General features: G+C 51.3%; 1 protein-coding gene and 2 long non-coding RNA genes across 33 annotated transcripts in view; 2 read left to right on the top strand and 1 right to left on the bottom strand.

The window, feature by feature from the left end:
• Positions 1-57: 57 nt before the first annotated feature.
• LOC114484750 (uncharacterized) lies at positions 58-2,106 on the bottom strand. 5 transcript variants are annotated; one of them, XR_003677989.1, is made up of 4 exons: positions 2,018-2,106; positions 1,104-1,220; positions 867-965; positions 58-237 (listed from the first exon to the last, which is right to left on the bottom strand). It is a non-coding gene; the product is annotated as an uncharacterized lncRNA (long non-coding RNA). The 5 variants fall into 5 exon arrangements; XR_003677983.2 differs by lacking the exon at positions 2,018-2,106 and having other exon boundaries at positions 1,104-1,504; XR_003677988.2 differs by lacking the exon at positions 2,018-2,106 and having other exon boundaries at positions 58-352; positions 1,104-1,504.
• LRRFIP1 (LRR binding FLII interacting protein 1) overlaps positions 2,067-26,672 on the top strand; it is a 150,496-nt gene continuing 125,890 nt past the window's right edge. For all 27 annotated transcript variants that reach the window (XM_028482976.2, XM_024124616.2, XM_055090806.1 and 24 more), the window contains exon 1: positions 2,067-2,156. In XM_028482976.2, the coding sequence (XP_028338777.1) occupies positions 2,067-2,156 (90 nt within the window). The remainder of the gene's footprint in view (positions 2,157-26,672) is intronic.
• On the top strand, positions 7,561-17,799 carry LOC129392788 (uncharacterized). The gene is made up of 2 exons (XR_008619396.1): positions 7,561-7,948; positions 10,187-17,799. It is a non-coding gene; the product is annotated as an uncharacterized lncRNA (long non-coding RNA).

A 26,672-nucleotide genomic window follows, 5' to 3' on the forward strand; every position in this document is an offset into this window, starting at 1 on the left:
AAAAAAAAAAATTAAAAAATATTTTTTTGAATTTTATTTATTTTTTTATACAGCAGGTTCTTATTAGTGATCTATTTTATACATATTAGTGTATATATGTCAATCAAAAAAGAAAGGAGATGTTGGAGCTTGGATGTGGCTTTGGAAGAGGAGTTGCAGGTATCTCAGGTAAGTCCTGAGAGAACAGCGGCTCTGTCTGTGTCCTTTGCAGTTCTGCCCCAGATTCCGGCACAGCACCTGCCAGGCAGCAGGTGTGGGGGAATGAATGAGTGAAGCCATGGGAACGAGCCTGAGCAAAGACGAGTCTTCACCCGGCATCACGGGCTAAGGGAGCAGCGAGCCTCCAGCAGGGCTGAGGGCAGAGCAAGAGATGGTCCTCCAACCAGGACCATGTCACCTAAGGAGTATGGGGTCCTAAGTGGTGTAATGTGACATAGAAGACTCAATCAACAGGTATTTCCTCAGTCTCTCCGCTGTGTCAGGTGTATGCAAGCTCCAGGAGGACAGTAATGAACAAGGTCACAGCCCTAATACCATCTGCCCTGTCGACCCACCCCACTGAAGTCCACTCAGGTGTCCTGAGCAATGGAACCTGGTTCCTCCCTCCTGTGTCACTCCCCCACCATCTTTTCCCTGCAGTAAACCTCCAACATCCTTCTCTGCCACTGCCGGGTCCCCTTTATGCTACCTCCTCCATTCAGCTCCCAGGTTACTTTCTGAGAACCCAGACCAACCCGGTCATGTCACTTGGTTAGAAATATACCAAAATGTTAACTGTACTCATCTCTAGGGGGAAAATCACAGGTGACTTCAGGATGGCCCTGCCCTTCCATTATTCCCCAGCCGCATTAAAGATCTCCCCATACCTCAAATATACCAGTAACTATTGGTTACTGTGCTTCCGCCAGCGCATTTCTTCTTCCCTAATTCAGTGCAGACAGCTAGCAGTTACTCGGGCCTTTACCCTGGAAAAGAAGGTAATGGCTTTGTAAACCTCATCTGATCCTCCTATTCAATTTTAAATCCACCTTTAGAGAATGGAAGGTAAAGCTGAAGTAGTCATTCCCTGTATCTATTTCTTGAGAGCAGCTGATGTTTCAGACCTTTTCCGAGAAGCTGGGGACACAGGAGTGAAGTGGCAGGTCCCAGAAAACACGCGGTGAAGAAGGAAACGCCCACATCAACACAGGGGTTCTGAACGTGCTGTAAGGCTCAGGGGGCTGGCGAGATCCCACAGAGGGGGATGTGACCTCCCCTGCGCCTGACCCTAGAACCCAGCTTTCACCCATCTGTGAGGCCAGACCCCACTTCACCTGGGGCGCAGGTTTGAACCACGACGTCCCTGCACCCACCCCTGGGTGCAAACCCCTCTCTGCAGCCCAGTCCCTCCCTGCGAGCCCTCCAGCGCCCCCGATGAAGTGACCGCTGCCCTGGTGAGGTCAGCCCACGATTACCAGGGGGGTCCACCCTCCAGTGTCCCCGGCCCCGCCGGCCCAGACCCCTCCAGGCATCTCGAGCTCCAGCCTCCCGCCCCTCCCGCCTCCGAACCCTCCGTGGTCCCTTGCCCCCGTCCCCACCGGCACCCCTAGACTTCATCACCCCGTCCCCTGCGCCCACGCGCCCCCGACCCCCAGCCATCCCAAGTCTGCTGCCGTTTCCACGCTCACTGTCCCCCAGCGTCCCCGCACCCCCGTCCCCGCTCCCCACTCGCATCCTCAGCCCTTGTCGTCCCCGCGGGTCGCCGGCGTCCTGGTCCCCGTGTCCCGCCGCTCCGGCGTGACCTCGCGCCCCCAGCCCGTTTCCACCGGCACTCCCAGTGTCCTGGCCCCCAGCGCCCCCGGCTCCCCGGTCCCCTCTCCGGCGCGTCCCCGCGTCCCCGGCGCCGAGTTCCCGTGCTCCTCCCACCGGCGCCCCCAGCCCCTGTCCCCCGCGTCCCCGCGTCCCCGCGTCCCCGGCCCGCGCCCGCTGACGCCATGACGCCGCGGCGGAGGGAGGGGCGGAGCGGGCCCGGCCGCACCGAGAGGGGCGTGGGTCCCGCGGCGCAGCGGGCGACGCGGCCGGTGGACATGGGCACCCAGGGCTCGGGGCGCAAGCGGCTCCCCAACCGCGAGCGGCTGACGGCGGAGGACGACGCGCTGAACCAGATCGCGCGCGAGGTGAGCGGCGGGGCCGGCCGGGCGCGGGCGCTGGGGGCGCCGCCGTAGCTGTCAGGCGGCCGGCCGCCCGCCGTGCGTCGGTCCGCCGGCGCCGCGGACGGGGCGCGGGCCAGGCCGGGACCGCGGTGGGCCGGGCGCCGGTCCTCGGCCGCGGGGACGGGCCGGCGGCGCCGACCCCTCCCCCCATGTCGCCAGCTCCCTTTGGCCGCCGCCCCTCCCCCCCGCGCAAGGTGGCCCCGGCCGGCCGGGTGGGGGGCGAGCGAGCGCCCCGCTCTGTTGCGCCGCACGGTGAGGGTGATGTAGGCCCGACCCTGGAGGCCCGAGGACAGTCCCCGGAGGCCACGTGGCCCTGGCGAGATGACCCGCTCCTGTCGATAACCAGTTGTCGGCTCGATTGACACACAAGGTGCAGCTTGGGCTCGAACCGGGGTCCCCGGGAATCTTGTTTCTGGACCGAGCGTGCAGACGGTTTCAGGCACGCCGAGAGGTTCTCCTCAAAGTTCCCCGGGCAGAGTTTATTATAATGGTGGGTGATGAACTTGAAGTGTGGCGAACAAAAGGTGCACCGCCCGCGTAGCTGTACAAGTGCCTTTTTCTCCCACAAGGATTCAGCCTTCAGGCTAAACAGACAGTGACGTTGGCAAAGATGCCCAGCAGATTGGTGGCAGCAGCTTCCCTGGGAAGGGGCGTGATTCCTTGGGCCCACAGTGGACAAGCTTGTTTTTTTACAGTATACCCTTTTGTACCTTTTGAATCGTGTACCCAGTGTGCTAACCACAGAGAATGTATATGCAGAGGCAGTGCCACCTTCCTGATACCCTCTCCTCCAGGTGCTGGAGTGTGATCGAGTTTGTCTGCGTGTCGTTATTATCACCTGGAAAAACTTCCAGGCGATTTAGGTAGGCTGAGGCGTCGGGTTGCCTCAGTCAGCTATTTATGGAGGTCTACTCTGTAACCAGTTCTTAGGTGATTTTGCTTTTATGGACACATGGCTGTCAATCAGTATTTGTTGACTACTGAATGAATGAACACTTTGGTTTTTCTCCCTATGCGAAGAGAAAGCCTTTCCAGGAAAACTCCTATTCATCCCTTAAAGCCCACGGTAGATTTGTGTCCTCTGCGAGACCTCCTACGTCACCCCGGGGCAGAAGTCTCCCGGCCTTCACTCGGGTTCCACTAGCTCTCACTCCCTGCGCCTGCTGTGGTAGTCACGTGGCCTCAGCATTATTTGTTCACTGGTCTGTCCTCCGTAGAAGGGGACCACCAGGCAGGCAGTGTCTTACTTTCGTATCCCCAGAGCTCAACACAGAGCCAGGCACATAGTAGGTGCTCCTAAGTCTCTGTTGCATTGCCTGAAAAACAAAAGAGGTACAAGGCACTTACAGTACATTTGGCTAAATATAGACATTTGCTAAATGTAGTAGCTTGAACATAATCCCCACCCCCTGTGAAGACGGTCCTTTAAGTATGTATTTAAACATAAAACCAAACAGGTGTTCTCTGGGAGGCCTGAGGTGACACGATCCGTGAGCCTTGTCTTTCTGGCAGTGGTTACGGTCAAAGGGGGGAGTTCCCTAAGTCCACCTCGTGTCTGCTGGATTTTATAAAAACAGACGGAAAAGGAAGGCCAGGGGCTGCTCCTGGGTGGACAGCCTTGAGGTCCTGAGTAACTGGGAACCCGCGGTCCTGCCTCCCAGCCAGGGGACGCAGCTGGCGGTGACAAATTCAGACGTGGGCATCGGACCTGGGCTCGAAACTATACAGAGCTCCTCGCGAGCTGTGCAATCCTACTCAGCCCCCTCCCGGCCTCCATTTTCTCTCCTCGAAAATGGGGAAGAAGAAATCCCCCGAGGCTGTCAGGGTTAAAGAAAGTGAGTAGCAGACAGAAAGTGAGAAACTAGCTAAACGCGAGGGCTATTCACACACACATCCTCCCAATTAAACCAACCGTAGATGTAGTCGTTCCAAGTGCTGAATGGCTCGTATCTGTCGTGTTGGAAGGAGCTGGTGCAACGCTTTATGTCTTACTACAAATTGAATTCTGTTTCCCAACTGTGAAACTTAGAATCACTATTCAAATGGCAAATATCTATTCACCATGAAGTTCTCGAGAGTTCTTACAAAAATTAACAAAATCGTCTTACGTTCCGTGCTTTCGTGTTTGCTCGTTGATTCAGCAGATACGTGCTCTCCGAAGCCCTGTCCTAGGGAGACTGGGATTCAGGGATGGACCTGAAGAGCATCCGCCCTCCAGGAGTTGGGGTCTGACATAGATCAATAACAAAAATAGAAGACAGGAAGAGATCTGAGATTTGAAGGATGTTGTTCCCTGAAGGTTTCGAAATGAGAGAGTTACAATTTATTGACGGGACTAAGAAAGGCAATCAGAGGAGGCCCGCCCCCCGCCCCAACCCCGGGGAAGTGGCATTTTGAGTTAGTCTTGAAGTGACAGAAACCCTGACCTGGACTGGCCTCCACAAGGGGAAATGATTTGGCTGGAGGACGGATTCCCGGACAGCCTCACCAGCGCGGTGGCCTCTTTTCTCCATGGCTCCTCTGCAGCTGGCTCTGCTGGGCCGTCCTCTGCGGGTGGCCTCATCCGCAGGCCGCCTTGCTTTCAGCAGACTGGCTGCCGCGTTCCCAGGCTGCCCCTCCTGAGCCCACACCCCGTCTCTTCCGGTGGCTCTGTCCTGAGAGCTAGAAGCATCTCCCAGGCCGCCCCTGAGCCAAGCTCTGTGACCAGGACGGTGGGCTCAGTGGCGTGGCAGTGGGGCAGAGGGGGTTTACCCTGTGATCGGTCAGGCCCATCCTGGAAATGGGGGCAGTTGGCCTCCCCTGAAGCACTTGGGGAGGCATGGGGGCCTGGACAAAAGCCAGGAGGCCTTAGGAAAGTGGCAGGGGGTGGGGTGGACTCGGGTCAGGCTCCCAGGAATGTGCACTCAGAGGATAAGTGGAGAGCTCCAGGCGGAGGTGATGGAGTCTGGGACGGGGAGCCCGGAGCCGCCGAGGCAGGGCCCTGCTGGAGAGCTGGCTTCCCTGCTGAGGGCTTTGGACTCTCTGGGCAGGAGCGGGAAGCAGGAACCCAGTGGAAGCGCTGCATTTATATTTCTGCAGTTAGCTTATGGTTTCACTCCAGGCAAGTTTATAGTAAATGGGGTTGTGACTTTAAAACACTGCAGCTGCGTTAGCACGAGTAGCTTGTTTCTCACTGTCTTGTCTGAGGCGGGATTCAGGCAAGATGTTTTCAGGAAGAAGGTCCAGTGAGCACTTTGAGAAGCTCGAGCAGCGTTTCTCACATTCCCAGGGAGAGGTGTTTGGAAAGCAGATATATTTCTCTCTCCCACCGCCTTGAACATTCTGCTAATGATTCTTGGTAGCATCCCAAACCTCTCATTCAGCGCTCTGCTGCTGAGTGAAATGATCTTGCTCTCACGAGGCCCGAGGCAGTTCAGAGTGTTCCTCTCCAGTGGAGAAGGCCTTTGCAGTACAAAGGAAGTCGGCTGTGCAAGCTGTGCAGGCGGCATTAGATGGTCCTCGCGGGAGCCTGGCGTCCTCTCTGCGGCCGTGAACGCTGGTCGGTTTCCCTTCCTCGCTCACAGCACGGAGACCTCCCCCATGACTGTTTCCCGTGGCCTCCTCTCCTAGGTGGTCCCACTGGGACGCTGCCCTCTGGGCCCATGGTCCCCCCGGGGGCGCTGGTGCACCTCCCAGATCCCCCCTGTTGCAGGGTGTCGACCCCTGGCCTGTGAGTGTGACTGTTCTGGGCTCCTGGCCCCCCTTCACTAGAGAAGTGCCCATGGCCACTGGGTGGGGTCACTTTGCAGGGGAGGGGGTAAGACCTCCCACCCCAGAGGCAGCCCACAGCGATTGACCCCGGGACGTGAGGACACAAACAGCTGCACCCCCAGCCCACTTGCCTCCCGGTGGAACCAACTCCGTGGTGCAGTTCACACTCCAGGGCTCCGCGTGGGAGGGCCCGAGGGCAGACTGAGTCCACCTCCCTCACCGCGCCATCTGCCCCCTCACACCCCCCTGCTGGCCGTGCTCCCTGGTGGATCACTCACATCCAGATCCCTGCCTCAGGCTCTGCTTCTGGGCACCCCAGCTTGGGACAGTCTCCCTGTCTCATTCTGGGTGGTCCCATGAATAAAGGACATTCTAATCCTAAAGCCCCCTTTCATTTGCTGTCCCCCCACCTCCCGTCCTTCCCAAATAGTGCCCACAGTTCACCCTGTCTTGAGGGACCCCGACCCCTTTTCTCCTCAGGCCTCGGGGCCATTGGAGGGCCAGTCTGGGGGCTGGGTGCACACGCCCTTTTGCAGAGTGGCCTGGAAATCGGGTTCAGTTTGGGCCTCCACTTCACCTTTGTCCGGCTCTCAGCAGGTCTGGCCCCTTTGGGGTCACGCAGTCCGGGAGGGAGCCCAGCTGGTGTGACACACGCTGCTGGTACCCTGGTGCAGTCCCTGACCTCAGGTGGGATCACACCGGCATTTACAACAGAGGCTTGTGGCTGCAGCCAGTTTCACTTCATTGGAACCATCACCTTCATACCCTTTTCCCCAGTGAATTTGCTTTTCTGAGGCTGGCTGGTGGATGCAGGCCTGTCGGACACTGACTGGAGGGTGACATCGGCGTGGCCTGTGGTTTGGGACTGGGGTGCTGTCAGGGCCCCACCTTCCAGGTCGGGAGCAGGTGAGGGGCATTCAGCACCTGGCACTGCACACACCACCCTGCCCCAGACCCTAGCGCAACTGCCAGGCCCTTGCCTGGTTGATCCTCCTGAGACAGCCGCACACATCTTGGTGGATCGATAACAAGCATTAGGAATGTGACAAGACACGCGTTCCAGGCGGATTTTTTTTCACAGTCCGAGCTGTCGGGGGAATGGCGGGCACCATGCCGTGACCTTGGGCTGTTTCCGTGATTCCCGACAAGATGGTGCTGGATGGAGTTGGAATTGGAAACTCAGGGGTGGACAGTCCCACTGGCCCCCGCTGGCTTGTGGGCCCCACCCCACAGCTATCTCTGTCATAGGGCCAGCTGTCTCCCTCTCCCTTTTCTGGGTGAATCTTTAGTGACTCATGGGTTCAGGAGTCAGGACTGTGAACGCATGTGGAGGACCTGAAGAGTCTGCTCGGCAGAATGGAAATCAGAAGACCTGGATTCTAGTTGAGCCTGTTTGTTACCTGTGAGCCTTGTCAGGGTTCAGGAGGGGGAAGGGGAGAGATGGGGCCTGAGGTTGCTTTTAAGGCCTAAGGTGTGCCAGGTACTCCCAGAAACTTCACCCCCGTAATTATATGATATCCCATCAGAAGAGTTTAGAGTATCTCTGTTTGACATAGAGAAAAAGGATCCGAGATGCTAAGGTCATCTGCTCACGAAGAGGTGCCAGTTCGTCATCCGGGCTGTTTCCTGGGATCGGTGTCTTGGCTCCAGCCAAGGCCCTGTTCCAGGTGGTGCCCTGAAGTCAAGCTGACTTGCTTCCCATCTTAGGGACTGTCATCCCCAGCTGACCTCTGAGCCATCAGGCATAACATTTCATGGGAGAGTCCCATATTCTTCTCTGCCTTACTGTGTCTCTCCTCTTCTTTTTTTCATTCTTTCGTCTTTAAAACTTAATTTTTATTGAATTAAAGTAATATATGTTTTCACCCCGGTCCCATACTCCAGGTCATTCTCCACACAGCAGCTGGTGGTCCTTTTAAAATATGTCAGATCGTGTCATAATGGCTTTTCATATCCCTCAGTAAAAGCCAAGCTCTTAATGGCCTTACAAGACCCTAAATGATCTGGTAAGTAGCTCCATGTTTGTAAATAATATGCATACGCACTATTCATTGATTTTTCAATTTTAGGTACTATCTGCTGGCCCCCTGGTTTGAGGCTGAGGGATCTGTAGGTCTAGCTCAGGTCCTCTCCCCACCTTCCTTTCTCCTTATCTTCACACCATAGTTACATTGTACTTTTAGGTCAGATAAATGGTCACTGGCAGAACAATAGGCTGGTTAAGAGTATGGGTGCTAGGGTCAGGTTTCCTGGGTTCAGTTCCTGATTCTTCCACTTATTCCACGACCTAGGGCAAGTTACTCAACCACTTTGTGCTTCCGTTCTCTCATACGTAAGATGGGGAAATTTTAACAGTGTACTTCTCACAAGGTAATTATACGGGTATGTGAGGTATTTCATGAAAAGACCTCAGAACGATGACTGACACGTGCTCAGTAAACACTAGTGGTGATGATGATGTAACATGATCTGCAGTGTTAACTGCAGAGCCAAGTAGTATACGATAACATTTTTCCTTGCACAACTTTCTGCTTTTTCTGGGGTTAATTCTTTCTCTTTTTTTTTTTTTCCCAACTGCTCATCTCTCTGCATATCTATCATAGCTAATCCCTCACAAACTTTTCAACAGAACCCCTCACAATATGATTTTCTATGTGATTAAACAAATCTATCAGTTCCATTTTATTCCCTCCTGGAAACCTACCCCCTGGAGAGCTCTGTCCTCTAGACCCTGTCTGCTCTGAGCGCTCTCCGGATTGGCTTCAGCTGCCGTTCCCTTTGCCGCCGTTCTGAGAACTCCTTTTGCCCCTTCTTTGTTGTTGTTGTTGCTGGATCCATACTAACTCATTTTGCTGGAGCACATCCTTCAGTAGCTTTCTGAGAGAGAACGCCTTTTCTAAGTGCTTGCATGTCTGAAAATGTCTTTATCTACCTTAATACTTGATAGTTTGTCTGAGTATAGAGTTCTCGGTTAAAAATAATTTTCCAAAGAATGACAGAGATTTCTATGTATTCTTTGAAATGATTTCCAGCATGTACTGTTAACTAAAAAAAGCAATGTGCAGAAAGTGTAGATAGCATGCTGTCCCTTATGTGAGAAAAGCTGTAATTTGCCTGCATTTACAGAAAGAAACACTGGCAGAAGGTATAGTAAAAGAAACGTGGAGATGTAAGTGGAAGCAGATTTGTTAAGTGTAACTTTTCATACTCTTTTGATATTTGAACCGTGCGACTGTGTTACCTATTTGATAAAATAAAATAATGAATATCAAAAAGTATAATTAACAAACTATTTTCTACCACAATTTTGAAGACTTTTTTCCATTTTATTCTAGCTTTCAGGATTGCTTTGAGAATTTGATGCCTTATATATTTTCAGTATCTTGTATAATATCTGTTTTTACACTCTATAAGCTTTTAGGATCTTCTCTTGATCCTCAGTATTCTAGATCTTATTTTTCCATTTATTAAGCATTCACTGGGTTCATTCAATCTGGAAATTTGTATCCTAAAATTCTGGAAAATCTTCTGAAAATTGTCCCCTTCCCACCATTTTCTCTCTTCTCTTTTAAAGGAACTCCTGTTGTTGGAAATAATTTCCCTTTCCCCCTCATTTTCTAGCTTTTTGTCTTTCGGTGATACTTTATAGGTGATAACTCAACTTTATTTTCCACTCCTTCTACTAAACTTACCTGTTCTATATTTAATTTCTAAGATTTTTGTTTGTTTGTTTGTTTTGGGTCTTTGTTCCATTTTTATAGCATCCTTTTTGATTCACTAATACAGTACCTTTTCTTATGCTGAGGAATATTCATTTTTGGTTTTCTGGGTTTTCCTGAAAATTTCTTTTGTTCCCCACATGATGGTCTCTTTCTTTTTGCCCTTTGTGTGCTGTGGCCTCTGTCTTTCATCTTGGAGCCTTTCCCAGATGGGTGATGATCCTCGGATCCATTCAGATGTGGGAATTGGACACTAAAAAACTGTGAGAACAGTTTGAGCAAAGGCCCGGAGGGGAGATGCCTCAAGATGTGACCAGGACACCACCTGGGGTGCAGTGGGGTGGCTGAAGTGTCGGCCCCAGACGTTAGGTCGTCCTTCAGGACCCTGGCACACAGCCTGGACTTGGATCCAAGCCCCCTTGTCTTCAAGGCCAGGGTCAGTGTTGGGAGGAAACGCTGCTTAATGCTAACAAGCCAAACCTCTCTAATTTGGTACCTACAGATAGAGTTTTGTTTGTGATTAAGGGGGTAGAAGGGATTGAGAAGAAAGTTGAAAAATAATCTGAGACGTACCAAGGAAGACGCAATGTCCGTGCGGCCCAAACAAGAGGACCAGTCATCACAGTGCTCTTACTGAGAGTGGAATCAATGCCAAATTAGGTGAGCAAACAAAGAGAGTTATGGAAAAAAAAGTAAGATTTTCATAGCTTCAGGCATCAAGGATAATTCATTTATATGTTTGGAAAATTCTCTAAGATGTGAGTTATGCTTTCCATAAAACAAATACAAAGTACCTGGAGAGTTTAGGTAGGCAGAATGTGATATGGTCTTGGCAATGGGTAAACCCCTGGATCAGCAAGTATGGAAGCGCCAGAACCATCCAGAACCTCCACTGGCGTATTACATTGCAATGTTTCCACCCACTTCTTGGCTTGGGGGAGTGAGTGAAAAAATCACGCAGTGATCATGATAATATTTCAGCATAAAGAAACCAGGAGATCTAAAGTTGCTCATTATGATTTTAACCTCCCTCACATAAGTTTCTCAGCTTTTCCACCCTTACCCTTGATTGCTTTTTACTTTTCACCTTCTTTTGTGATGTCCCTTAGGCACATGGGAAGATGTGGAATTTTCCAAGTTGACACTCGGAGAGATGGAATGTCCATGTTGATTGAACAACTAATATGACTCCACCCTGGATGCCCTAAGATATTGCTTGAAATCACCCAGATATACTTTTAAATCATCTAGAGCACTGATGGCCAGTAGGGCTTTCTGTGTTGATGGAGATGTTCTGTCTCTGTGCTGTGTGTCATGGCAGCCACTCGCCCTGTGTAGTAGTTGAGCGCTTGAAATGTGGCTAGTGCGGCTGACAAAGTGCATTTGAAATTGTACTTAATTTTAATTCCTTTAAAGTTAAATAGCCACCTGGGGTTGGTGGCTGCCATATTGGACAGCACAGCTCTAGAGCGATGATTTATTCTTTGTTGAGATTTGCTGTCACAGAGGTGTGCTCTATGGTGCAGAAGGTATTGAGTCTCACGACAGGAGAGGAGTGAAATGGGAATGTAGGTGGACAGGGCTGGCGTCCCACAGGCCGGAAGTCAGTCCAGCGTGGGGAGAAGGTTCGGGGCGGTGGAAGAAGCACAGTCAGCCTTTTGAAGTCGTGTGTCTGTAGGCAAGTTAGCGTATCCGAGCCTCCTTTCCTTTGTCTGGGACGGAGGAAAACCATGATCCGGTGGTTGTAGTAATGAGCCGTGCTGGGAAACGCAGAGCATCTGCCGGGTACCTGGTAGGTGCTGACCCAACGGTAGTTATTTTCTCCCTTCATCTCTACCAAGGGACAGCAGTCCTGCTGGACTGGCCAGGATGTGCCTCAGAAACTACTGATGCAGAGGCAGGGGTGACTCCCTCCCTCATAAGATGAGGGCTGGAATGAGAGGCGGGGGTCAAGGGGAGAGAAGAGACAGCAGTCTGTACAAAAGTTGTGAGAAAAATACGGGAAAGACAGTCTCCTGTGTGTCAGGAGGATACAGGCGGCCCTTGGGACTGGTTCAGCGAACTCAGAGTAAAAGCACTAAACGGCTGCTGCTTTAAATACACTCGGTAGATCAGTATTCTTTAGTGTCAGACCACTGTGGACTTTCTTATAGTTTAGAGCTTATTACAATTCTTTGGCATTTAGATGGAAAGGACCCTCTGTTTTCAACAGTAGTTTTGCTTCTTGGCCTTGAATTGAAGAACCAGTAGTAAGACGCCATCAGATTTTTCGAGCTTCTTCATCGTCAGGCAGCAAGCCTTGCTGTCGCGCCTCCGGTTGCCTCCCTGGAGATAACGGGCCATTTCACCCAGGCCGAGTCCTGCACCGTTTACCTCTGGGCTTATCTGACCTCTCAGAAGGTACTGAGTTACCTGCCTGTTTCTCGCCCCTGCCTGGAGCCAGCTCCAGAATGAAATGGCCGCATGAGCCGGGATGAGGTGGCGGCCACGCAGCCTTCCAAACCTTCATTCCAGTTTCTCAGGTTTTTCCTCTTACTTTTAAGCCGGGGTTTCTCAGCCTCGGCATTACTGACGTTGGGCCGGATGCCGGGAGGTTTCTGTACACAGTGGGATATTTAACAGCATCCCAGGGGGGCAAAATGGCCCCATGGAGAACGCTTGTTGTGCGTTCCCCACCTCCCCTGGGTTTGTACCTTAGCTCTGAACTGCACGCCTCATCCCCAGAACGCTGGATCCTCTGCTCTCAACTCTTGTCAGTGGCTCTGCTCCCAGGAGGGCAGAAAGCACCAGCCGACCAAACTACATTCTCCTTGGAGCTTCCCCACTTCACCCCCCGGAAATCAGTAGGAAGGGCCTGCGTACCCTGCAAGGCCGTGGCGGAGCTGTTTTAGGAGAAGCTGTGCTGCTGTGTGTCAGAGGGCGCTCGAGTTGACGGTGGCGTGGGGAGAGGCTAAAAAGGGGGGGATGGAGTGGACCCTGATGGCAGGCCTACGGAAGGTGGGTTGACACGAAGGTGGGGGCTGCTGAGAGGGGGTCCTTTGCGTGACATCCTGTGGGCCCTCGTGGCTCCCTTCTGCCCGTCGGAGACACCCGTTTCCCCCCGATCAGGGGTGTGCTCGAGGCCAGCCAGGCCAGCGTCAGGCCCGATTCCGCCGGGACCCCAGAGCAATGATGCGGGCCACCAGGCTGTGTCAGTTCTGTGTTGTCTTTCTCTCCGGGAAGGGCCGCAGGCCGACGGCTCAGGCGTGCCCCAGGGATAACAGGGCCATGGTGGCATCGTTCACGTGGCCCCCCCGTGAGCACTGCCGAGAGCCAGCTGTGCCAAGAGGTCGGGGGGCCACAGGCTTGACCTTCCGAGCCAGCTAGGGTCCAGTCCCCACAGCCCACGGGCTCTGCCTAGTGCCTGCCAGCTTCACGCTGGGGACTCAGCCAGAGACCACCGAGGAGGGAGGGACGCTGCCGGGCGCTGCCTGGACTCAGCTAAGCACATCCGCCTGTGACCCCGCCATCCTGGAACCCTGAGGGTGGCATTTCCATAGGGACGCCCACTGCCTGGGAGAAGGGGAGCAGTCTGGGAGAAACGTCAGGCCAGTAAGTGGCCAGGCCTGGGGTGACGCTTCTGGTGGGCTTGACGTGCCCCAAAGGGCAGGGACAGGGCAGCCCCCCACAGCCAAGGGAGGGGGTCCAAGCTGCCACCTTGTTCCCTAAGAGCCAGGAGGTCTCTGAGGCCGGGCATGAGCCTAGCACACCCACCCGCATCACCTGCTCATGCAGAATCCCAGGTGTGCTGCAGGTAGAGGAACAGGGAGGACCCCACTTCAGCCTCACCGCTGGGGGTGTGCTGGCAGCCCGTTGAAACGCCAGACCCCCTGGAGAGGCGCCCCAGATCACAAGGGGGCTGGTGTCGAGCAGCACGAAGACCGGTGACCAAGCACAACTCCGTAGGGTTACAATTGTCCCCGCGTCTCCTAAGAGGCGTGTTGCTTTTGTCATTCGTAGCTGAACTTGTTAAAATAGATGACCAGCCCTGGGCCCCGTGAGGACCCCACTGCGTGCCAGGGCCTCTGCTGCTCGCGCACAGCAGGACACCTGCCTTTCCTTGCGGCTGGCTCTTTAGAGAGTTCTGTGCAGCCTCCATCTCCCCGTTCTTCCTCTTCCCAGGGAAAGAACCGGAAAAATCAGCCTTCCCCGTGGCTCACCACCTCCCCCTCCCCCCCCCACGCCCTCGCCCATCCCGGGGCTCTGTTCCCTCTGGATTCCCTTGGCCCGAGGGCCTGTGAGTCACCGCTGAGGCTGCAGAGATGAGACAGGAAGAGACTGTTGACCAGGCTGATGTTCTGTGTTCCATCCTATTCCCCTCGGACGTTTCGACCTCCCGTTTCTGTTTGTTTATTTATTTTTATTTTATTTATTTTATTTTTGACTGTGTTGGGTCTTCGTTGCTGCACGCGGGCTTTTCTCTGGTTGCGGCGAGCGGGCGCTACTGTTGGTTGTGGTCCGCGGGCTTCAGTAGTTGTGGCGCGCTGGCTCAGTAGTTGTGGCTCGCGGGCTCTAGAGCGCAGGCTCAGTAGGTGTGGCGCACAGGCTTAGCTGCTCCGCGGCATGTGGGATCTTCCCGGACCAGGGCTCGAACCTCTGTCCCCTGCAGTGGCAGGCGGATTCTTAACCACTGCGCCACCAGGCAAGCCTCCTGCTGCTGTTTTTATGTACAGTTTACGAAGGAAAACGCACACATGCAGCATCCCTCGCGTTCTCTGAAAAGTCAGCTTTAGGATTCCTTTGAGTTTAATACACCTTTTTTACTTAGACTTTTGTTTTGTGAATAGTGTCACAATTTTAATCGAATTTTTCTTTCCTAAACATCTTTTCCAACTTTCCCAAAACAGCATGAGGCAGATAATAAGTTATCCTGAATCAGGATAGAGTGGGGAGTTGCCTTGCCGTTTAGCGTTGTGCTCTACGCTAGCCTGCTTTTTAAATACGATTTAATATAGAAGAATGTAACAGGTAAAAAGCACAGCATATAATATACATCATATATTGTACAGTTGTAGTTAATTCTCTTTATACTGTTCTGTGTTCAGCTTTTTAAATTTTGCATTCTGTCGGGTGAAGCTACACCCGACCCGTTGGAGGATTTCAGGGCATCGTTGAGATGGTCATCGTGCTCCCTGGCTCGGGCCCTGGCCGCGTTCCGTGGTGGATGATTCATTTCTTCCAGAGACGTGTAAGCAGGCCCAGCCCTGCCGCCAGCTGGATCTGGGACGTGGGGTCCTTCGCTGTCTTGAAGCTTCAGTTCCTCAGCTGTAGGATAAGGACAGTGGCGGTTGAGAGAACTCACGAGAGCGTGACCACGAGCCGCCGAGGTCTGGGCCTCCCTCCCCACAGAGGTCACTTCCTCCGGGAAGGCCCAGGCCTGCCCGTCTCCCACCCCAGGCCTGAGACGTGCATCCTTCCCAGTGTCCCCAGCTCCTCCTGTCTCACGAGTCGGCTGGGTTGCTATGTCCTTTTCTCAGCTCTCTCCTCCCCGGCAGACTGCGGGCTCTCTGGGGGCCGCGCCTGGTCCAGTTGCTAGTGGACCCTGCCCCTGGCACACGGGAGGCCCTCAAGCACAAAGGAGGGCCCTGGACTCTTCAACCTTTACTTGGACGTTGCAGTAAGTGGCGTCTCTTTGGCTCTGTGCCCGCTCTTGCATTTTGCCGAGTTACCTGTACAGGAAACCAGCAAGGACCACTGGCCCTCATGGGGTGGAATCAGGTCAGCCCGTCACCCAGATGGGTTCTGGTCCCTCGAGGACGTTCTCAGAGCTTCTCTGAAACAGTAGCTGTTAAGCTATTCAAACCTCCTCTGGGTGAGCGAAGCACGCCGGGCTGGAATTGAGGGTGGCTGATGGTACCTTGGGTCGGCGGTTCTCAAGATGTGGCCGCCAGACGCAGTGTCAGCACCCCTCGGACCCGTTAGCAGTGCTGCTTCTTGGGCCTCCCACACCCGACTGAGGCCGAGCCTTGGGGTGGGGCCCCGCTGTCTGTCCTGAGAGCCGTCTGGGTGGTTCTGATACGCCCCAAAGTTTGAGAAGCTCTGCCTTCGATAAAGCGATGCAATTAGTGTGTCTCATTAGAGAGGTGAAGAATGACCTTTACAGTAATATTCCCGATTAGAATAGTAGGGCCTTTTCCTGCTCAAATGCCTGAGGAGACAATGGCTTGTTTCCGTAACAAATGTGAATATTATCATACCCTTCAGGCTGAGTGAACCTGCTTGTTGAGGAGCCGCCCCCGTCACGGGCGCCCCTCCTCATAGGAGCCTGGCCGGGGCCGCCACAGCCCCGAGGGTCAGCCTCCTGGCACACAGCAGATGCTCAGTTACTGGGGTTAATGGTGAATGAGTGAGTGAACAAATGAATGGATGGATGAATGAACGAATGATTGAGTGGATGGACGGATGGACGGATGGGTGGAATTAGCCCTACTTCACAGTAACATTTGAAAATACAGATTCTTTTGAACCTAGAACAAGATTATTAAACATCTTTGATGGTTGCTGGGGTGTCAGTGCAGATTTTCCAGAAAGCTGTTGCCAGCAGGATCTAATCTGGCAAAGGTGTCGACTCCTGAGGTGTCCATTCTGATCCGCCCCCCTCCACCTTGGCCGGTTTGGTCAGTGACCTTATCCACCGTTGATGTAACAGGAGTTGGAAGGAGAAATAAAGCAGAACTTTCAGTCCTTTCCTGATCACGCTTACAGTCGTTCCCTCTTCCAACTCCTCCTTTGTCGACTTTTCCCCCCTCATGTTTCTCCATTGACTCGTTTTGTGATGCCGGCACTTGGAAATAATCTTTGGATGATCCTAGCGGTGGCCTTTGGACGGCACGTTGCCAGTGCCCCGGGCTTGCACTCCCTAAAACGACTTTCACCGTGTCCAGGGAAGTTCTGCTAAGGTTGATGGCACACTACCAGGGGCTGAAGTAACTTGGAGCAGCTTTGTGGAACATTCTCCTGTGCAGTTTCTCTGTTGGGGAGCAGGGTTTGGACTAGAGGAATTTAGGTGTATTCATGTACCCTGCCAGGTGCAATAAATAGCTGTCTTTGCCTGACCTTAACCTCACCTAAGTGCTGTGGTTCTAAAAAGCCTAGCACACACCAGGAGGAGCTGAAAACATTAGGAGGAGAGTGATGCTGGTGTAACATGTCGGAGGCGGGTTGGGCCTGCAGATGGAAATTAAAACGATTAAATGTTGGAGATGTGCCTTGTAAACCAGAAAGCTTAGCTAGACTGAGCATTGAAAGAAGGCATAACCTGTTCTAAGCAATTTTTTTTTGTTTTTTTTGTTTTGTCTTGTTCTGTTTTTTTGCGGTACGTGGGCCTCTCGCTGTTGTGGCCCCTCCCGTTGCGGAGCACAGGCTCCGGACGCGCAGGCTCAGCGGCCACGGCTCACGGGCCCAGCCGCTCCGCGGCACGTGGGATCCTCCCGGACCGGGGCACGAACCCGTGTCCCCTGCATCGGCAGGCGGACTCCCAACCACTGCGCCACCAGGGAGGCCCCTAAGCAATTTTTTGTTTACTAAACTACAGACTTTGTACAGATTTCCCAGTTTTTGACTAAAGTCTTCTTTCTGTTCCAGGATCCATTCCAGGATCCCACATTGCGTTTTGTCATTGTGTTGCCTTTGTCTCTTCCAATCTGTGATGGTTTCCAGGCACTTTGGAAGAGTGTCAGCTGTGCATTCAGTAGAATGTTCCTCAGTTTGGATTTGCCTGACTAGACTGAGGTTGTGGATTTGGGGAAGAGTTCGGAGGTGCCCTTTTGCTCATATCACATCAGGGGCACATGACATCAGCATGACATCCCTGACGACGTCAGCCCTGACCGCTGACCTAAGGTGGGGTCTGCCAGGTTCCTCCACTGCAGAGTTACTGTTTTCTCTTTCCCTGCTCTGTCCTCAGGAAGCAAGTCCCTAAATCCAGTCCATCTCAGGGGAGGGGACTTCTGTTCCTCGTCCTGGAGGGAGGGGTATCAAAGAATGTGTGGTCCTAGGTTGAAACCATCACAGTCATTAGCAAATTCGGAGAGCGATACTTTGATGCTATGCAGATATCCTGGGTCACCCTAAAGCTCATCGGTGGGTGCGTCATTCTTTTTTAAGTGTGAATACAAAAAGCGAGTTATTTGGTGTATCCGGTGAACTTGAGAGTAGGGATTGGGAAGCCCTGTGTGTTGTGGCACCTGACCCGGCCTCTTCCTGGCCAGACCCTATGGCCTTTTCTGCTTCTCCTCGCTGTGGGGATGCCGGCGGGGTGGGTCTCTGGGTCTCCCGCCCCTTTGAGTGTTCTACTCACTCACTGCTGTGGCCTGGATATGCCGACACCTCCCTGCCCCACACCCGGTCCCCCTTTTCCCACCTTCCACCAGAAGGGACGTTTTCCAGTTTTCATCTCCATCTTGCAGTTTTCTCGCGGTGCAGCCAGGAGAGGCCTTGCTGCCTCCCCAGTGGGGATGAGATATGCTTGGGAAGATAATTCTCTCTTTCTTTTTTGGAGGGGGTAGGGGGAGACTAAAGAGTGGATCATTATTGAATGGAGGTCTTACACAATGAATAGAAAGAATAATGATTTTTTCATCTTAACTAACTGTCACTTTTTATAGTCGAGTCATTTATTGCCTAGTTTGAGATGAGATCTCAGTTTTTAAAAGCACAAGTCTGGCTTAGAAGTGCTTTTGAACATGTGACATTGTAAAGAAATCTATACGTGGAAAACAATCACCTTCAGTCAGCTGAAGCTCATTTTGCAGTTAAACCTAAATACCTGCGGTTCAGGGACATGGTTTTTGCTAATTTTGTTCCCTGCTTTTCTACTGTTAAAGTGAGCAAAGACTTGAGGGGAAAAGTCTAGTGGAAAGAAGGGAAAATACAGTACCTGTCTTTTAGAAATTATCTTAAATAACAATGAGTCATAGAATGTGAGAAAAATCAGAGAAAAAATGCAGACCAGACTATTAAAGATGAAATGTCTAAATTGCAGAGAATTATAAACCTTTCCCTCGAAAATGTCAACGTGAAATCCACACAAATCAGCGTTCATCGGATTCTCGGGAGCGTTCGGAATTGCAGTTCTCCCTAAGCTCTGGCCTAGCTCTTCATCCTGTGATACGGTCCTTTTTTTCTTTTCCTGAGATTGATTACTCATTTGGGGCACCCTTGGTAGTAAGATCAGAATAACAACAACAGAGGGAGTGGTAGCAGCATTTACTGAGTGGTTAATACCCCTTGATTAACTCACTAGATCTTCAGGGTGACACTATAAGGCCGTGTATAGACTGAATGTCCGTCCCCACCCCAACCCCTGCCCCAAATTCATATGTTGAAGCCCTAATCCCCAGTGTAGCTGTATTTGGAGATGAGGCCTCAAAGGAAGTAATTAAGATTAAATGAGGCCATAAAGGTGAGCCCCTGATCCTATAGGGCCGGTGTCCTTGTATGAAGAGCTCGCTCTCCACGTGCACACAAAGAAGAGGCCACGTGAGCACACAGGAGAGGGCGGCCGTCCACAAGCCAGGAGGAGAGCCCTCACCATTAGCCACGCTTGCTGGCACCTTGATCTTGGACTTCTAGCCTCCAGAACTGTTGTTTAAACTGTTGTTTAAGTCGTTTATGTGGCTTTTTGTTATAGCAGCCCGAGCAGACTAAGGTTGGTAATATCATTCCCATATCAAAAGTGAAGAGACAGTCGTAGAAAGGAGAAATGGCTTGCCTTATCCATCTGTTGGTTTTTCCTTTACTTCTCACCATTTTGCTTTATGCATTTGGTGAAATCTTCAGTTTATAAAGGTTCTCAACAGTTATTAGCTTAATTGTAAACCTACCCAGTTACAGTATATTAGTATTTTCCATGTTTGGCTTTTTTCACGTTGAATTCTCTTCTCTTTAGTGTTAATATTTGAAACCCTTGTGTCATGAGGATAGGCTAGGTTTCGACGTGGTAACAAACACCTCAAGCCTGAGAGGTCTGAAGCGACAGAAGTGTCCCTCCTGCCCACAGTAGACGCCCATCACAGGTATGAGGGGCTCACTGTGGCCTCGCAGGGACACTGCCGGATAGCGACTTCCTTCCCAAGGGCGTCTGCTGTCATCACAGCAGTGGGCGGAGGCCACAGCGACTTGTTCACTGGCTCTTAACACCTCTGCCCTGAAATGGTACATGTTTCAGGCACAGGAGGCAGGGAGCGTGCTGAACGGCTCCCCTGGCTGATGGGACGGCCTCTGTGCAAAGCAGACAAGGAAGGAAGCCCCGCCCCACAGGTGCGCTGCTGGGACAGGAGAGGGCCCCTCCCCTGGGGTGGGGCAGCCCCCAGGGGGTGTGGCTGGGGGGGTGCGCAGGGGCTGCGCGGGGCCGTGGTTCTGAGCATGTAATGTCCCTTAAGACAGCGCCTGGGAGCGCCACGAGGGGAGCTGCTTCTAGTCCCCTCAGCGGCGTTTGATTAGCGGGAGGGCCCCCGGGTCCCGGCCCTGGGCTGCGTCTCAGCTGAGATGCGATGGGCCTTTGCCTCTTCTCAGCCTTCACAGGAAATGTTAGGAGCAGTCGGGGCTGCTGCCGAGACTGCCTTTCAGACTCTTCTTGATGTAGAAGCCCCCTCTGCTTGTTGAATGTTCCAGAACCTGGGGGAAGAGCTTACACTTTTCCTTGATATTCTGAAGTCCTGAGGGCTACCCCTGACTACAGCAGCGGCCCAACCTCAAATTGAGGCAGGATCTGAGGACACTGGTCTTTCTGCTTTGTTTTGCTTTCTTCGTTTGGATTGTAACATTGCCCTCATTTTGTTCCCGCGTTACAGTTACATTTGAATGACCTAATGTGGGTGGAGGCAAGCCCTGAGCCTGACCTTTTCCTGCATGTCCCACGTGGCACTTGTGTTTTAAGCTTGCAGGAGCCTGGGAGCGGCCACGACTGTCCGGCACATCTTCCTGGCACCTGCTGGCTCTTTCCTGATGCCGTAATTCTCCTCTTTCCCTACTTTAGGGATTTTCTTTTCTGAAAGCATGTGGCAGCTCACCAACGGTGTCCAGAGTGCCCACCACAGGCCAGGCTGGTATAAAAGACACCTTTCAGGTACTTCCCTGGCGGTCCAGTCGTTAAGACTCTGCGCTTCCAATGCAGGGGGCGTGGGTCCTATCCCTGGTCAGGGAGCTAGGATCCCAATGCCAGCAGGCTCAGCCGAAAAAAAAAAAAAGACACCTTCAGTTCAGAAGACTTGAAGTTTAATCTCGCCGCTCAGGATTATTTGCTTTGTGAACTTGGACAAGTCACATGACTCCAACTCTTCTTCGCCTCTCATGCTTTCTGGTGATGACCAACTGAAACCATTTTTCCTAGAGACCACCTGTGCCCCCATCACCACCCCAGCTGTGTAGACCCAGGGAGGAATTATCTGGAGAGGGTCCCCTCCAAGCAGGAAGCGATGGCAGGCTGCCATGGAAAGGAAGGAAAAAGCACTGAAATCAAGCAGTTTATTACCTCTCCCCTCATTTTCTCAAATTCCCGAAAGACTCAACATCTTTTCAGGACTTTTTTTTCTTTCTCCCTTTTGGGTACCACACTGCCGTGAGATACATCTGTTCCGCCATTCCGGCTGCCCCAAAGGGATTCTCAGAACAGCCAGGACTGAAAACAGAGAGGAGGCTGTCATCCGTTGCCTCCCTTCCGTGGTCAGCGGCGTGGCTGCCGGGCCCGTGGCTTCTGCAGGAACTGGAGGGGAGAGCCAGGGCCACAGTCTGGGAGCATCCATGGCCCCCACTGGGGACCCCCACTTAGCTCAGAGCTGGTGGTAGACAGCCCGGCCCCGGACCAGGTCCCTCTCTCCCCACCCACGGAATGAGCGCTATTTAATTAGCTGTACTCAGCTGAGAGCGCGGTGATGGTAGATGCAATTATAGGTCAACCTGAGGGCATTCTCCACGTATTTTTAGATTTTATTTTCAAAAGGAAGATGGTATTTTTCAGGCCACTGGTGATAGCGGACTGCAAAGGAGCTTGACATTTTTTACTTTTCATTTTATTTATTCCTCTGTTCACTGTCTCCTTTCTCCCCCCGTGGAACAGCCATGGGGCTGGTATGAACCTTGGGTTGTCTTTTTGTTCATGTCCCTGTTGCCTCAGGTATTCACTCCTTCTCTGACCTGACAAACAAGTCTTGACTAGCCGCTACAGGTACAGTGTGCTGGGGCCACAGAAGGAGAAGATGTGGTGCTTATCTCAACAACCTCACTTCCAAATAGCCCTCGGGCCACTGGGCCGATTTTACCGCTCACGTCCACTGTGCTGGAGACAGCAGTGCTCAGGCAGGGCCCCCACCCCCTGTAGCCCTAAAGGTAAACTTCTGAACGGGCAGCCCTGCAACATGTCAGGGGTTGAAAGGGCTTTGCAGAAAAGCAGGAGGAGAGGTGTAAGGAGGGAAATGGGGTTGCCCTTGTGATGGCTTATCGGTGTGGCGGGGGGGGCTCCCTGACAAGGCGGTATCCCAGGTAGAGGGAACAGCAGGTGCGAAGGTTGAGAGCAGGCCTGAGCGGGGAGGCTGTGGCACTGAGCACAGTGCACCCAGGGAGAGAGACAGCTGGGGGCTCCCTCCTGTGGGGCGGTCCAGGCCGTTGTGAGACTTGAGTTTTCTCTCCTCGTGGATGGGTGGCTGTCGGACAGCTCCAGTGGAAGACGGCCTGCTCTGGCCTGTGTCTTAAGAGGATTCTTCATGGCGCCACATGCAGGACCACCGTGGATGGCCGTGCAGTTTGTGCACTGCAGAACCCCAGAGCACACCTTGCAGACCGACGCTTGTATGCGTGGCCATCACATGCCTGAGCAGGGCTAGCCCCGCATGAGGAGCAGACAGGAGGACGTGAGGGCAGAAGCAGGGACCAGGCTGGCTGCAGTGACCCAGGGTGAGAGGTGCTGGTCGCTGGACCAGAGAGGAGCAGTGGGGGTGGTGAGAGGTGGTGGGATTCCACATGCCTGTGCAGCCCAGATTGGCCATGGGATAGGAGAGGAGAAGAGACACCAAAAGAAGACCCCAGGGCTTTTGCCCTGAGCAACCAAAAGAGGGATGCTGAGGTCTGACAGAAGCCAGTCTGGGAGTTGAGTACATGTCACTTTTGGGGGGAAGACCTAGTTACCTCTCTTGACAACTCTGCTCTCCCCGACACGCTCCTCTGGAATGCTCCCCGGGTCACTCTGGGGTGTGGATTTTTTTTTTGTTGGGGGGGTACGCGGGCCTCTCACCGTTGCGGCCTCTCCCGTTGCGGAGCACAGGCTCTGGACGCGCAGGCTCAGCGGCCATGGCTCACGGGCCCAGCCGCTCCGCGGCATGCGGGATCCTCCCGGACCGGGGCACGAACCCGCGTCCCCTGCATCGGCAGGCGGACTCTCAACCGCTGCGCCACCAGGGAAGCCCTGGGGTGTGGATTTTTGATGCAGGGAACCCAGAGGCTAACTCATGGTCCCTAAGGGGTACATTGACATTCATTTCGACAAGTTGTATCACACTCTTTAAGTTGGAGGTTTATAAAAATGAATTTTAATGTAAAAAATTTCAAACGCACCCCAAATTAGGGAGACTAGTACAATGAGTACCCATCCGTCCATCGTCTATAGATTCAATAAGATTTCACCATATTTGTTTCATCCAGCTCTCTTTTTCTTTCTTCCTTTGCTCATAATAAGCAAATTCCAGATACTGTGTTGCCTTACTCTTACACATGTCAGTATGCATAACTTAACAGCAGGAACATTTTCTTATGTAACCACAATGCTTTCACACGTGGCAAAACTGACATTAATTCATTGTATCGTCTAATACCCAAGCATAGTAAAAATTTATGATTTTTATTATCTCAAAAATATCATTTTACAATTAGTTTCTTCAAATCAGGATCTACACGTAGTCCAACATCAAGGGCTGCCCCTAAGCATCTTTTAATCCATGGAAGCTCCCTTCTCCCCACCATGTTCTTTCAGAAACCAAGTCACTCGGCCATTAGCCTGTCCTACATTTACATTCCTAGATTTACATTCTTTCTTAGGCACTGAGCCTTGAACAATCCAGTGCATTCGGCACTGGCGGCGCACCTGTTTGGTAGCTCACCTGCCCAGGAGCCACCTGTGGCGAGGTGCATTGGACAGCGTAACTCAAGGGGCTCCTCCAGATTCTGGCGAACCCTTCCCTCATAGGCGGTGCTGTGTGCTTCCTGTTGTGTCACAGCGGAAGTTCCTCAGTGGTGGTCCCGCTTTGAGTGATCTGTGGGTGCAGGTCCTTCCACTGCAAACTTGCCCATGCAAAAAGCTATGGGGCTTTCACTTTCTGAGATGGGGAAGATTGAGAAATCAGGACGTCAGGAGTTGATTTTTGCACATGTAACATCTGAAAATCCTATTTGACATGCAACGGGAAGGTAAATGAGGCAGTTGGATGTGAGCTTGGAACTCAAGAGCAAGATCTCGGCTGGGGCTATAAACTTGGGAGTCACCAATGTATCGATGGTGTGAGTATAGATGACATCACCAAGGGAACAAGGGCCAGTGTTGAGAGGTCACTAAGGTAAGGAACCAGCAAGGCAGGCTGAATGCTATCCCAGATGCCAAGTGAGGAAACTTATCTATAGAAAGAAGGGATCACCTGTGTCAGGTAACACCCATGGGTTGGGGAAGGCTAGGGCTGAGAAGCACCCATTGGATTTGGAAGTGACTTTGATGAGAGCTGGTTCGGTGGAGTAGTAGGGGTGGACACCCGATTGGAGAAGTTTCAAGAGAAAAGCTTTCCTTAAAAAATTTAACATAGAATTGCTATATGATCCAGCAATTCCACTTCTGGGTACATATCCAAAAGAATTGAAATCAGGATCTGGAACAGATATCTGTACACCCTTGTTCATAGGAGCATTATTCACAATAGCTAAGAGGTGGAAGCAACCCAAGTTTTCATCAAAGTATGAATGGATAAACAAAGTGTGATATATATTTACAAGGGAATATTATCCATCCTTTAAAAAGAAGGAAATTCTTCTCAGATCATCCAGACAGAAAAGTCAATAAAGAAACACTGGCCTTAAGTAATACATTAGACCCGATGGACTTAATAGATATATATAGAATATTCCATCCAAAAGCAGCAGAATACATATTCCTTTCAAGTGCTCATGGAACATTCTCCAGGATAGATCACATGCTAGGCCACAAAAGAAGTCTCAATAAATTTAAGAAGATTGAAATCATACCAAGCATCTTTTCCAACTATAATGCCATGAGACTAGAAATCAACTATAAGAAAAAAACCTGTAAAAAACACAAACACATGGAGGCTAAAAATATGCTACTGAACAGCCAATGGGTCACAGGAAGAAATCAAAGAAGAAATTCAAAAATACCTGGAGACAAATGAAAATGGAAACACAACAATCCAAAATCTATGGGACACAGCCAAAGCAGTTCTAAGATGAAAGTTTAAAACAGTACAAACCTTTTTCAGGAAACAAGAAAAATCTCAAATAAACAACCTAACCTTGCTCCCTGAACCATGCTCCCTGGTTTGTAACTATACCACAAAGCTATAGTAATCAAAACAGTATGGTATCAGCACAAGAACAGGTACATAGATCAATGGAACGGAATAGAGAGTCCAGAAATTAACCCACACTTACATGGTCAATTAATCTACAACAAAGCAGACAAAAATATACAGTCGGGAAAAAACAACTTCTTCAATAAATGGTGTCAGGAACACCAGCAGCAACATGCAAAAATATTAAAGTGGACTACTTTCTCACACCATATGCAAAAATAAACTCAAAATGGACTGAAGGCTTAAATATAAGACCTGAAACCATAAAACTCATAGAAGAAAACATAGACAGTACTCTCTTTGACATCAAACTTAGCAATAGTTTTATGGATCTGTCTCCTCAGGCAAGGGAAACAAAAGCCAAAACCAAAAATAAACAAATGGGGCCATGTGAAAGTGAAAAGCTCTTGCATAGCTAAGGAAGCTATCAACAAAACAAAAGCCACCTACTGAATGGGAGAAAATATTTGCAAATGGTATGTCCAATAAGTAAGTGGTTAATATCCAAAATATTTAAAGAACTCATAAAACTAATATCCAAAAAACAACGCAATTAAACAATGGACAGAGGACCTGAATAGACATTTTTCCGAAGAATACATACAGATAGCTCCAGACACATGAGAAACATCACTAATCAGGGAAATGAAAGTCAAAACCACAATGAGATACCACCTCACACCTGTCAGAATGGCTATTATAAAAAAAGACAAGAAATAACAAGGGTTGGCGAGGATGTGGAGAAAAAGGAAGCTTTGTGGACTGTTGGTGGGAATGTAAATTGGTGCAGCTACTATGGAAAGCAATCTGGAGTTTCCTCAAAAAAATAAAACTACTGTACAATCCAGCAATTCCACTTCTGGGTATTTTTCCAAAGAAAACCAAAACACTAATTCAAAAAGACATATGTGGGACTTCCCTGGAGGTCCAGTGGTTAAGACTCTGCACTCCCAACGCAGCGGGCAGGGGTTGGATCCCTGGTTGGGCTGCCGCATGCCACGTGGCACAGCCAAAACAAACAAACAAAAAAAGACATATGCACACTAGTGCTCTTTGCAGCATCATTTACAATGGCCAAGATATGGAAGAAACCTAAGTTTCCATGGATAGACAAATGAATAAAGAAGAGGCGGGTGGTGTGTGTGTGTGTGTGTGTGTGTGTGTGTGTATACACACATACATACATATACACACAATGGAATACTACTCAGCCATAAAAAGGAATGAAATCTTGCCATTTGCGACAACATGGATGGATCTAGAGGGTGTTATGCTAAATAAGTCAGAGGAAGACAAATCCTGTGTGATTTCAGTTAAATGTGGAATCTAAAAACCAAAACAACTGAACAAACATAACAAAATAGAAACAGAGTCATAGATACAGAGAACAAACAGGTGGTCACCAGAGG

The sequence above is a fragment of the Physeter macrocephalus genome, chromosome 2 (assembly GCF_002837175.3).
Source record: "Physeter macrocephalus isolate SW-GA chromosome 2, ASM283717v5, whole genome shotgun sequence".
NCBI lineage: Eukaryota > Metazoa > Chordata > Mammalia > Artiodactyla > Physeteridae > Physeter > Physeter macrocephalus.